Below are 13,341 nucleotides of genomic sequence, written 5' to 3'. Positions count from 1 at the left end.
GTCAGAGAAAGATAAATATCACATGATCTCACTCATTTATGGAATATAATAAACAACATAAACTGATAAACAAAAACAGATCCAGAGACAGAGAAGCATCAATCAGATCGTCAAACCTCAGAGGGAAGGTAGGGGAGAGTGGGGGTAAGGGGAAGAGATCAACCAAAGGACTTGTATGCATGCATATAAGCCTAACCAATGGACACAGACAACAGGGGGGTGAGGGCATGAGTGGGGGGAAGGAGGGGTAATGGGGGGATAAGGACACATATGAAATACCTTAATCAATAAAGAAACTAAAAAAAAACTCGTTCCAGAAATGAAACAGAAGCATAAATAAATAAATAAATAAATAAATAAATAAATAGAGTTGATCTTCATTTTATTTATGTTGAACTATACTAAGAGGTGTTTATGGTCTGGTTTGTATGCCTCCCATCCAATCCTTCAGAACTGATACATACACGCGCGCGCGCGCGCGCGCGCACACACACACACACACACACACATTTTTAAAAATTGTCACAACAACTTAAAAAAATAGGGTGAGACTAAGAAGCTCACTCTTAAAGTAGGTGGGAATGTTCTGCCTCACAGCTCGAAGTGTTTGCTTTAGTGATCAACCCAAGCTAGTAAACAGCCCAAAGCACAAGTTCAGCCTTTTCATGAGCCAAATTCATCAATTTAAGACCAAAATACGTGTTCATATTTGCTGACACTATTTAGACAGCTTATGTAACAACCCTCCACTCAGCTGGATAGATTGGCTAAAAGTGATATGACATCCTTGGTACAGAAGATTTTAGGTTAAAATAGGATTTTAAATAAGAACAATGAGCGGCTTTGCAGAACAACTTACAAAATTCCCAAGCCACAAATATACTCACAAATAAAATATGTGGCCACTGCTTTAGTCCCCCTACATTAATAACACTTAGGAGTTTGCCTGTTAAGAAAATACACTTACATTTCCTTTGAATACAAACAGACAACTCTATTTTCTTAAATGTCATAAAAGTGTTTATGAAATTCTTTCTTTGTCTTGGATCCACACCTATTCAAGTGAATTCAATGAATATCTATTGTAGAACAGAAGACAGTGAAGATCAACTATTGGAATGGACTATGTCTAGCCCATAGTAGGCACTAAATAATGACAACTATTATTATCAAATTCAGCAAACACTCACTGAACAGAAATGTGAGAAGTGCCTGGTAGAGCAAACATTTCACTGAACTGGGAGGGGTCCTGATGGAGTGGGGGCTTGAGAACCCGCCCTTTTGGACCTTGCCGGGAGCCAGAGATTCTGCCCAGAAGCCACTGGGAGGCCAAAGTGAAGTTGGGCAGGAAATGAAAAGAAAAATGAAATTCTTGATATCAGAATGTAATTAACACCCACTGTCCCAGAATAGTTCACATCTGCTTTCTGGTTTTGCTCTTGAAAACCTATGTATATTAGTTTCGTCCCAAACTCAAACCTCAGATGTCCCCACCCAACCCTCTGAGGTCTTGAACATGTGACCGTGGCTCTGGGTCTCTTCTTCCATAATGTAAACAGGTGGGGCCAGATCTCTAAAATCCTTTCTAGACTTTTAGGTCCCTGTTGTGATCCATTTTAAGTTGCACTGTGGAGTGGCCAAAATCAACATAAACCCAAAAAGCATTACCTAAGTTACTGTATCTATTCATGAGTCAGGGCTAATGCCAAATACCTCTCCTCGAGTTCCAGTCCCCCAGATTCCTTCCCTCTCTACTAGTATGCTCCTTAGTCTGTCTATGTGTTGAGCTCACTTCTTCGCTTACTCATTGCCACCCCAGTGACGGCATCTGGCTCATGTCGCTCTGCCTTCAGAGCCTACAGAAATGCCTACTCAATGGCCAAAGCCCAGTCAATGGCTGTCACCCACCCAGCCCCAACCTCGTGGCATCTGCAGTGTGTTTGCTCTTCTACACGTTTGCTCTTCTAGGACAGCGTTAAAGAGAGGGCCGGATCGCTCCTGGAGTGTCCATAGGGACCCAGGCCACACGATGCGTTGGACTTGCTGGCGGTGAGGCCACGGAAGCCTTCTTTCAACAAGCTTGCCGGGTGATTTTAGGCATAATCGTTTGAAATTCGCTGCTCTTTCAACGACTAAGTTCGCGATTATTTTTTAAGGAAAAGGGGTGTTTTATTAGAGATTTGTTAAAAAAAAAAAAAAAAAAAAAAAACACAGGAATATAAAAGAAAAGGTAGGCGGGGTGGGAAGGGTGTCGTTCAAAGCTATAAGGTCCAGGAACCTGGCCCTGGTGCTGTCGGCCTATCTCAGCCAAGTGGGAACTCCAGGAGAGAAGAGAAAGTCTGGAGCGGGGGAGCACCCGACGCCCCGGGAGCCCGTCGAAAGGTCCAGAGTCAGTCGGGTGGCCAAAGCCCTCGGGGTCGCCAGGCTGCCAGCCGTGAGGGATGAGCCCTGCGCAGCATCAGATTCCAGGCTCCAGCGTGGAGTCCCCAAGCAGCCCCGCCCCTCCTGTTACCTTGGCAACAGCGGCCCGCCCGCAGACAGCGTGGCGCGAAAAGGTGGGACTTCCGGTTCTGGGAACCAATGCGCATGCGGAGACCGGCCAGTCACAGGGAACTTCCTGTCACATGATCTTAAAGGCCAATAAAATATACTAACTCCGGGGTCACGTGCCTCCGTTGCCATTAGCAACCAGAGGCTTCTAAACAGCCCGCCCGCCCTCCGCAGCCGCTGCGGTCCAACCTCCTTGGTGGTCCCAGTTCTGGGAGGGCTGCGCCTGGCCTGGCCTCTCCCGCTCCTTGAGTCCGCTCACTCCCCCCTGCCGCCATGGTGAGTAGCGACCCGCTGGCACCGTGCCGGGAGTGGGCAGTGGCCGGGGCTGGAGTTGCGGAGCGGGGCCCCGCAGTGATGGCGTGGCCTGCGCCGGGTTGGAGCCCGCTTCTGGGCCTCCTTGAGGAGGGGAGGCCGCACCGGGTGCGAGGGCACAGTTAACCTCGGCCGTAGCCCATCCGGGATAGTCCTAGCTGAAGAAGCCCTACCCAGGCGGCCTCGCTCCGCCGCGTGGCGTGGCGTTACTCCTCGCCAGGTCACTCCGCGCAGGCGGATGGTGAAGAGAGCTGGCGGGACTCGCTGCTCTCAGGATTCTCATTCGCTTCCAAAAACGCCAAGTGTACACACACACACACACACACACACACACACACACCCTTTAACAGCATAAACAATTATGTGTTAAGGAGCCGAGGAGGGAGAACGTGGATGAATCCAGCTTTCTGATGTGAGAATGACTTGAAGAGTCCAAGCCTCCCATTTTACAGCTGAGGGGACTTGGGTGTCATTTCTTTTCGTTTTGACCTGTTGAAAAGACGCCCCGTTTTCCTGGGTGCTAAAACAGTGTAGCTATAAAATGAAAAAGAATTTCATTAATCTTTAGCTCATAGTTGTCAAGCTGTCATCTGGCTTAAATTCAAGAACAATTAATGGCTATGTCAAAACCAAATCTAATGTTTAAAGCTGTATGAGAGGAGGTAAAGTTGAGTTGCTATAACAGAAATCTAAAAAACAATGGCTTAAAGAATACAGAGGTTAGTTCCGTCTCTCTCGCTTAACAGCCATCTCTCTGCTCATCTCAGGTGAGTGGGTCAGTGACATCCATTACTGAGAAGTAGTCTGTGGTCACACCTGACTGCAGGGGGACTGGGAAGTGTCCCCTTGTTGGGCAGCCATGCACCTGGGAAGAAGGGAACAGGATTTAATGGCCTTCTGGCGTCTCCACCACAAGACAGCCTGTGTTTTCCTTGTTGGTTCCTTTATTACAGTTTCAAGACTAACAAATTACTTCTCTCTCTTTCAGGCAGAGTTGGGCCTAAATGAGCACCATCAAAATGAAGTTATTAATTATATGCGTTTTGCTCGTTCAAAAAGAGGCTTGAGACTCAAAACTGTAGATTCCTGCTTCCAAGACCTCAAGGAGAGCAGGTATCCCGGTGGGAACATGGGTCCTCCCGGCAGCCAATGTGGGGAGGCTGTGGCAGAGGCCATGCAAACCATTGCCAGGATAATCATGGTCAGTTATCACTGAGAGCAGCTACATGGCCACATGGATGTGTGAGACTCAAACTGTGGTGGGAGCGATCTGTTCTCAAACCTGCACGCATAAGGGGTTGCGGTGGGACCACGGGCCTGTCACCTCCACCTCCCGAGTCTGTGTTTCCGTCTGCAGAGTGAGGGGATTGAAGAAGTTGGCCCCAGAATTCCCTCCCAACTCAAACACTGTCTGTGGGAGATGGATTTTTAATGCTGTTGTTGATGATGATGATCACCTTTATGGAGTAGTCAGTGGTCCGTGGAGTTTTAACTGAGAGAAGTTACATATTTTTGTTTTATTTTATTTTTGAGTCTCAAGAATGCTAGGAGAAGCAACATATAATTATCATTGATTTTCTCATAGGCATGTACTACCTTGTGAATAGTTCCTACAATTATTGAAATGCTAATAATTGTAGCATTTCAATTACTCAGGATAAGTAATAGAAAGGAAGGAGAAATTGTAGAGAGCGCCTGGGAAGGCACATGAGCTGATTGTCGGCTGAGTCCAGTGACGCTGGCAGAGTCAGGTGTGTCGTCAGCCTGACCCTTACTTAGCTCAAGCGCCAGGGGGTGGGTTTCATTATCTAAGTTCAGCCAGGCGCAAGGAACGAACGCAATTATCCGGGCCCAGCCAGGAGTGACAATTACAGAGAAGCCACAAGAATGAAGAATTGCAGCTTGATCCTTAACCATGATTTCACATAATTTCCTTTGTCTTAAACTCTAGTAAAACTTCCTGGAATTATGCCGTATATAATAAAGGCGCTGCACCAGCTCTGGGTCACTCTCTCCATCAGAGGGCAGCTGTCCCACCCGGTCCCAGCTTTCCCTACTGCCTCTGTGTCTGTCTCTTTCTTTTTCTCAATCCCCTGTCGTCCCTACTCAGGACTCGTCCACTCTCTAGCCGTGCTGGTCGCGGTAAAGAGAGACTACTTATAAGAAATTACTTCTTCCAGGTGACTTTGGAAATTACTAACTGTGACAAGACGAATTTCAGTGAAGAATAAAAAGATTTTTAAACTGAAAAATTAAAGAAAAAAGTAAATAATTTGGGGGAATGTCTCCCGGCATGTACTTGTATGAAAGGATGTCCACATTTGAAGAATGAGCCACAATTTAATTGCTTAAATAGACATCAAAATTTAATGCAGCTTAAGTTATTTTCAATCTGCTCTATTTATAAAGGGGATAGCTCCCAGAGATTGTCACAGTAACCCGTCATCCCCCCCATGTCCCAGTGCAGGTTTCTTCTATTCTGTAGTTGGTTTTGTTGTTCATGCGGAAGTTTGGGTTGTTGCATTGCAGGCTGGTGGACGAGACCTTCACCATCGATGAAGTCTCCGAGGTTCTGAGCGGCTTGCAGGCTGTGGTTCACAGCGAGGTGGAGTCGGAGCTCATCAACACGGCCTACACCAACGTGTTACTCCTGCGGCAGCTTTTCTCGCAAGCCGAGAAGTGGTACCTCAAGCTGCAAACGGATATCTCTGAGCTTGAAAACAGGTAATAAAATTTGGACCTGCAGTTATGACAGTAGCGGCCCAAACACGTTCTTAAAAGTTAGTGAATGTCTTCTCGGGGCAGGTGCGCAAGAAAATTCAGGCTGGGCAGCGGCACAGCATGGGTCCTGAGTGACCTCTTGGGTGCCACTTGACGTCCTCTTCAAAATTCTCTGCTTCTACTGTTCCTGGGCAATGTATGTAGTGGCCCGATCAGCATTACAATAAATCTTTAGAGATAGGTCAACTAGACCTATCTTTTAAATAGGAAATGTAAAAAAATTTTTATAATCCAAACATCATCAAAGAGCTCATTAATTTTTTAAAAACCGGCAAGCTTGAAACTCATCCTCGGGAAAGTCATGCAGAAATCAGGAAAGCCTGACCTCTGACCTGGGGGCTGTCATCTAAGCACAGCTGCAGCTTGTGGGCCATGTGGAGTGTTGACCACACGGGTGGGCCTGTGGTAGGGAAGGAAAACCATGCGCAGGTTACTGGCGAGTCAAGGAGAAGCTGGCTGGGAAGGAGCTTGGACACGCAGTGACTGCATTCCCACTGAGGCTCTTGTGCGTCGGCTCTCACTCCCCTTTCCAAAGGAGAGGAAGCAGTCAGGCGGCTCACGCAAACCACTGTCTCTCTGGGACTGTGTCAGACTTCTTCAGGTGGCTCGCACTACTGTAATCCCATCTTTGTGAGGCTACTCTATTAAAATCAGTTTGTCTTTCTTGAACATCCACTAGCTAATGATGTATGTTATATGACAATCTCCCTATAGCACCTCAGAAATACAGAGTTGCCTACAAATTTCAGACATATTTGTCCAACTTTGTAGTTCTAGCAGTTACACTGCACACTCAGTGCGTGGCAAGTCCTAGGTGCTGTGGCAGACTCAGAGTTGAGGCCTGTGTTTGGACGTTGACCGCTGGTAACTGGATATAACCCTGACGTGGGGAGGTGTGCATCTTGCTCTGTTCTCCCAGCATGTGTGAGATTGGTTCCGGCGATTGTATTCTTATGTGTGTGATTTTATTTTAAATTGATTTTAAATAAATGTTTTTCAAATTTGCTTTTTACTCTCTAGGGAATTACTAGAACAAGTTGCAGAATTTGAAAAGGCAGAATTTACATCTTCCACTAAAAAGGTAATTTTTGGTCATTTTAAGTCCGTGCTGTAATAGCCAGTATTTAAAGTTCCCAAGTTACTCTGGGCACTCAGAGGTGAAAGTGTGAGCCCTCAAGGTAAAGCATTCTATTTAAGAGCAGGATTGAAAAACTGTCTCAGATTTTCAGGCAAAAGAGGAAAAGTTTTGTAAATAACTGAAAGCCTGTTTTTGTCCACTCTCTCTCTCACAACACACACACACACACACACACACACACACACGCGCACACACACACACACTCCCTGCTGTCCACCTGACTCCAGCCGTATAAACTCTCTGCTCCCATGATGCAGAGCACAGGCGTGTCAGCCACACCTGCGCGCACATCCTGGCTCTGACACTCCAGAGCTGCGTGACCTTGAGCAGTTTACCCGAAATGGCTGAGCCTCGTTTTCCTCATCTGTCATGTGGAGACCGTACATCCTTCTCATCATTTGCAGTGACTACTTGTTGCTCCATAAAAACCCCCGAAATGCTGCTGAGAGGAACCCGTGAATATACACATACAAACAATTCCCCAGGTATTCCTGTGGAACACTTTTCTGGCTAAGACGTTTCTGGGTCAGAGGGAATGGAGTCTTTTGGTTTTTGGACACATTGCTACACTGCCAAGTAATTCCTCATCTGTAGTGTAGCTGCCTAAATCCTCATCACTATTAGTTTTTCCCAGAGTCTGGGTTCATGCAGAAATCTGTTTCCGCTCCCACACGTTAAATGAAAGGGTAATTTTGGGTCATTTTCAATCCCAGTCCTGAGATGCTAGGGTTTTGTACCTGCTCTGGCTTTAAACACCTTCCCTCCTTTCCTTCCATCTGTATTTTTTACAAAAGGTATGGGAGGATGGGTTTCATGTTCCTCCCATTTGTATTGTGCCCTGGGACGTAGCAGAGAACCAAACCCACGCAAATCCCCTCGTCTGAGGAGCTGACTTCCCCATGGATGTGCTTACACAGCGTCTCCATTTAGAAAGTGCAAGCGTTCCATGATCACACGCGATTTATTCTGTGCTGGTTTCAGCTCGGTTTCTGTATTTCATTTCAGCCCATCATAGACATCATAAAGCCAAAACTTGCTCCACTTAACGAGGGTGGAACAGCAGAGCTCCTGAACAAGGTAATGTTGCCATCATTTTGGGGGGCGCAGATCCTCTATTCCATCCTCTCCTTGCCTCACAGCTCTAGAGTGGAGACACTGAGGAGGGGCCTGGGTCAGGGTTTGGTCCACAGAGAGTGATTAGTCTGTTGTTGTTTTACTTAATGATACTGATGGGCCAGAAGAGGGTATACTTACCTTCTAGCAAGTCTGAAGCAGCTCTTTAAAAAAAAAAAAAAAGTGTTTTCAATTACAGTTGACATTCAATATAATTTTATTATTAGTTTCAGGGGTACAGCATAATGGTTAGACATTTATGTAATATACAAAGTGATCCCCCCAACAATTCTAGTACTCACCTGGCCTCACAGTTACTCCAGTATCAGTGAACATATTCCTGCGCTGTGCTGTACATCCCCACTGAGCAGCTCTCGTTGCATTTTCTCATGGGGAAGTGAAGAGCATGGAATTCTGGACATCATTTATTGATGGGCATTTGGCATTTATAATCTGTGATAACAATAAAGGGAATTTTACTAAGATGTTTATAAAAATTACCAATATACAAATAAATATTTTTCATGATTCCTGTATTGTCAACATTATGCTAGATCTTGTTAGACAAAAAGCAGTCTAATACCTGGCCTTTTGCCCTCAAATACCTCCTGATCTCCTGGGAAGGGGGAGCTGGTATTCTGGAAGCAGATAGGGAAACGCTAGTTGTTGCCACAGGTGCCACCAGGCGGCAGCAAAGAGGCAGGGATGTGTGTAAGAGGAGGACAGACTTGGGGAAGGCAGTGCTGGACGGATGGGGCTGAGGAGGAAAGACAGGTTAGGTTGTCAGAGGGAAGAGAAGGGTGTGGCAGGCAGCACAGGGAGGAGGCTGGCAGGATGGGACCAGGCAGCACTCTGATGCAGTGGTGCAGTGTGGGCCGAGAATAGATGGGAGTCGCAGGATCAGGTGGGTGAGAGACGGCAGGGAGGGGCTAGGCAAAGGCTGGGGTGCGGGGCCTGGGCTGAGAGAGTCTGAGACATGAGAGCAGCAACTAGGAGTCTCAGAGCCAACAGAGACTCCAGGTGCCGCGGCCGGTGCTCTGGGGAAAATGGGATGTTACCCATAACCAGGCAGGCAGGTTTTCATCATCTATTTTAAAATGAAACAAGTAATGTCAACTATTAAAAATCTTTGGCTGAAATAACAAAACTTTAATTTACTCACAAAGGAAATTTTAAGGCTTCAAGAAGAGAATGAGAAACTGAAGTTCAGGCTGAAGACCATCGAAATGCAGGTACCTGAGAAACACGCTAACAAACCCTGAGAGTTACATACAGGCTCATCCTGACTGTGCTGTGTTCAAACTTGATTGCAGGCTATGAACGCGCTGGACGAGAAGTTAGAGCTAGAGAGGGCGCTGCGTGACTTACAGCTGGACCAAGGCAACCAGAAGGTGAACTAAGGCAGCTCTCTCACGTTGGCTAAACAGAGTTATGAACTGAACATTAAGTCCTCGTTACTGTTCCTCCCCCACCACTCCCCTCACTCCCCCACCGCTGTTGTGCTGCACGGGGACCTCCTGGTCCAGGAAAAACCAGGGAGAGCAGCACCCATCACTCTGTCCTCCAGGGCTGAGGACACATACCCAGCTCACATATATATATGTGTATACACACACACACACACACACACACACACACACACACACACACATACACACATATTTTAAATACATATTTTTGTTGATTTCAGAGAGGAAGGAAAAGAGAGATAGAAACATCAATGAATCATTGACTGGCTGCCTCCTGCATGCCCCACACTGGGGATTGAGCCTGCAACCCAGGCATATACCCTGACTAGAAATCGAACCAGTGACCACTTGATTCATGGGTTGATGCTCAATCAACTGAGACACACAGGCAGGTCATAAATAACTTTATTATTCTTCCATGTGTATAATTTAAACTTCTTCACCAGGATTTTTTAAACTTCAAAATATAAAACTTGTTTGCCATCTGAGCACCGAGACGCACAACCGTCATCTAAAATCTCACCTCTGTCCTCTTCTCTTCGGAATCCTCGCAGTTCATAGGTCATATTTTACGTGTTTGGAAGTCAGTGAGCCTGCACTCTGCCATGTGCAGGACACCGTGCACTGAGGGCTGAGGGCGCACAAGGGGCGGGAGCCAGGGTGCAGGCTGGGAGGGAGGCTGGCGTGCACCTGCAGCATCACCTGCCTTCCCCTCCTGTGCAGGTGAATCACCATCTAACACAGTCACTGTTTAGGGCGTCAGCAGGAACTTATGATCACGTGTGTATTTTCATAGGATTTTATAAAGGCCCAAGACTTGAGTGACTTGGAAAACACAGTTGCCGCTTTAAAGAGTGAGTTTCAGAAGACACTCAGCGACAAGACAGAAAACCAGAAGTGTCTGGAGGAGAGTCTAGCGACAGCCAAGCACGACCTGCTCAGGGTTCAGGAGCAGCTGAGCATGGCTGAAAAGGTCTGAATTGTCTGTGAATGTCCATGGAGTGGTGGGTGCCGTAGAGGGAGAGTACTGGGCGAGCGCTGGACAGCTGCGCATTCACCTTTTCCTCCAGCTGTTGACCAGTGTGTGTTCTAAAGATTTATCATTTCCGGGCACTGAAAGTCTTCCATCTTTGGCCCTAAAATATCTGTGATGATAAAAATCTCCACTCCTTCTGCCGTGTGGTAGAATATTCCACGGTGGCTTGCCCTTCCTGCCATTCACACTCCTACAGCCTATCAGAGGGATGGGTGACTTTTTTAAAGGACTCTGTACCTTTAATTTGTAAGAATTTGGGAGCAAAAATTTAAGTAATTTAAAAATGCTGAAACAAGACTCTACTTTGGGATTTGGAAAGAGATTGTGCTTATTTTTCCTGAAATTACTGTTTCAAATACCTTTCCCATGTCTCGGGCACAGTATGCTTGAGTCATTTGCTAACATTATGTTTGGAGAGACATTACTATTTTATCAGCTTGTCATTTGAAAGAATATTTTTAAAATTTGGATACTCTTAATTTTATATGAGTATGTTTTTTAAAGAAATCAGAAAGTAATATAAGCAGAATATTAGTAAAATTAGAGCAAAAAATACACACTTTCATCAGGTTTGTTCATTCCTTCCTTAACTACTTCTTAGTAGTGAGCGGGCATGTTTCCCTGTGCAGGAATTAGAGAAGAAATTCCAGCAAACAGCAGCCTACCGGAACATGAAAGAGATTCTAACCAAGAAGAACGACCAAATCAAAGACCTGAGGAAAAGACTGGCAAAGTAAGCTGTGCCCACGTGCCTCTCGGATTTGTCTCCCCGCTGGGTCGATGTCTGTTCTTCATTAAACCTAAGCTTATGTCCAGAGAGGTCAGGCCGGTGGGCATTGCTCTACCATTTAGTCCGAAGCCTGCATCTGAGACAGCGGTGGAGCTTTGGCCTGGCCTTGTCTGTAATGCCCACCCGGGCTTTTAGGTAGAGCCAGTCCTGTAGACTCGTCCACGGCTGCTCTAGGCTACTCTTGGCAGTGGATTCAGGTAGCAGGATATCGGGTGGGAAACAGCCAGCTGGCAGGGCAGCATTGGGCATTTCTCCTTCACAGTGTCCTTGCAGCATCTAAGACCTGGTCATACTGGGCCCTCAGGTGACAACTTAGGTGCAAGAGAATGAGATTCATGCAGATGGATGCCATGGCCAGCATGGCTGAGAAGCCCATGCTCACATAGACCCCAGGTAGGGACAGTGCAGTTACAGGAACTCACCGTGCAGAGGGAGGTCTCAAGTGGTGGCGCCCACCACGTACTTGGCACTTGCTCACAGTCCTGGTCCAGATGGAGTCTACTAATCAGGGCCACTTTTGTCATCAGCAGTTTTGTCTGCAAACTCAGCTGACATTATCTTTATCAGTGTTCCAGGGGAGCAGAGCTAGGAGGTGAATCTGGGCTCATTAACACTTGACTCGCTTAGCCATACCAGCTAGTGGTGTGGATCTGAATTTAGATAATGACTGAATTTCTCCTCTGCCGTCATGGATCTCTCTGTCAGATACAGAGGCTTGAGTCTGAAGGCATCTCAGCAGTTAGCTGGTCCCTTCTGCCTGCTGCAGGAAGCCCCTCTGAGTCCCCTCACAGTCCCCGGGTGCCTGACTCTGCCTCAGCCGTGAATTAAAGCGAGAAATGCGTGTCACTGCTGCAGTCACTGAGATGTTTCACGCCAGCTCACCTGGTAACAGTGACAACAAGAGGGTATCATGATGTTATGCTCTTAAGTTAATTGCTATCTCTTTCCAGATATGAACCTGAAGATTAAAAACTGAAGGTCTCATCCGGAAGCTGCCGTAGAGTGAACACACGCTGTTCTCACCTCAGGCATGTATTTTGAAGAAGTTTGTTGTATTCCCTCTTTACTTTTCTAATGTTTAGACTTTGCTCCAATTGTTTAAACTGGAGTTCCTGTTTTCAGTTGCCTAAGGACAGCCTGGCTCTGGCCATGGTCCCAAACCCCTCTCTGCCGAGTGCTCCAGGGTCTTGGCTCACATGCACCGAGTCCCTCACAGTAAAGAAGAGATGTTTAGCGGGAAGAAGGGTCTCAGCCTTTGCATTCCTCTGAGGAGAACCCCTTTTTAGCAAATGTTAAAGCGAGCAATCTCCCTACCTGTGCATCCCCCAGGGTAAATACGGATACAGAGTTATTGAAGACATTACAAATAAACCTTATTTTTAAAAATGAAACCTAATTCATTTTCTCTATTTGATCATCAAGAAATATAAGAATTAATTGGAAATGTAAATACCACCTATTATAGGCAACATTTTCACCGATGATAAGGAAAATTAACAGTGAACGTGAGGATTTAACTTCTGCCGTCACCTCCATGCTGTGCTTATCGACGGAGGTTCGGACGTTTTTTGCAGCACAGCTTACCAAGAAAACTGATGGAGAGGCCAGGTGCACCCTGTCCTTCCACAGCTGAGAAAGTGTCTGGGCTCAAAATAAATGGACAGTAGTCCCCCCTTATCCACGGTTTCACTTTCCATGGTTTCCGTTACCTGCAGTCAACCTCAGTCAGAAAATATGAAGTGGAAAATTGCAGAAATAAACAATTCATAAATTTTAAATTACACACACAGTTATGTCCCAGCATCTCCTATTGTCAGCTCTGAACAACGGGACAGCCACCACTGAGCTCAGCATGATGTTACCTCCCTTAGTGTTTCCGTGAAGAGGGTATCCCCTGCCCGAGGTGGGTTCTCCTGTCATAGCCATTCCAGCACACCATCCCTCGGAGCCTTCGGACCCTCAGTGCTCTGCAAGGCAGTTGTGGAACCCGCCTCATCTTGGGGATGCCATCATCTTGGAGCAGCGTCTTGGAACAGGCCTCATGTGTCCTTGCCACGTGCCAAATCCTAAAGCAGCAGAGAACCCCCACATCAGTAAACTCAGCCAGCTTCTGTTCTCGCTCCCACTGGGCCCACATCCTCACGATCCGCGC

At 46.6% G+C, this 13,341-nt stretch overlaps 1 protein-coding gene across 3 annotated transcripts; it reads left to right on the top strand.

The window, feature by feature from the left end:
* Nucleotides 1–2,676: 2,676 nt before the first annotated feature.
* On the top strand, nucleotides 2,677–12,926 carry LZTFL1 (leucine zipper transcription factor like 1). Of its 3 annotated transcripts, XR_003613917.2 has the most exons (11): nucleotides 2,677–2,826; nucleotides 3,851–3,975; nucleotides 5,392–5,586; nucleotides 6,664–6,724; nucleotides 7,787–7,858; nucleotides 9,061–9,126; nucleotides 9,208–9,285; nucleotides 10,160–10,336; nucleotides 11,029–11,132; nucleotides 12,140–12,217; nucleotides 12,655–12,926. XR_003613917.2 is itself a non-coding variant. In XM_008154303.3 (10 exons), exons 1-10 carry the CDS (start codon nucleotides 2,824–2,826, stop codon nucleotides 12,156–12,158), a joined length of 900 nt encoding a protein of 299 aa, XP_008152525.3. In that variant the 5' UTR covers nucleotides 2,677–2,823; the 3' UTR covers nucleotides 12,159–12,580. The 3 variants fall into 3 exon arrangements, 2 of the variants coding, with proteins under 2 accessions (XP_008152525.3, XP_054563995.1); XM_008154303.3 differs by lacking the exon at nucleotides 12,655–12,926 and having other exon boundaries at nucleotides 12,140–12,580; XM_054708020.1 differs by lacking the exons at nucleotides 12,140–12,217; nucleotides 12,655–12,926 and having other exon boundaries at nucleotides 11,001–11,087.
* Nucleotides 12,927–13,341: the final 415 nt, after the last annotated feature.

This window comes from Eptesicus fuscus, chromosome 18, assembly GCF_027574615.1.
Source record: "Eptesicus fuscus isolate TK198812 chromosome 18, DD_ASM_mEF_20220401, whole genome shotgun sequence".
Lineage (NCBI taxonomy): Eukaryota > Metazoa > Chordata > Mammalia > Chiroptera > Vespertilionidae > Eptesicus > Eptesicus fuscus.
This window is presented reverse-complemented; position numbering and strand designations above follow the sequence as displayed.

Bases quoted from the DNA above. Each gene is read 5' to 3' on its own strand.
- LZTFL1 (XM_008154303.3), top strand. The intron at 6,725-7,786 runs GTAATTTTTGGT...ATTTCATTTCAG, and splicing joins TTACATCTTCCACTAAAAAG to CCCATCATAGACATCATAAA. The intron at 10,337-11,028 runs GTCTGAATTGTC...TTCCCTGTGCAG, and splicing joins AGCTGAGCATGGCTGAAAAG to GAATTAGAGAAGAAATTCCA.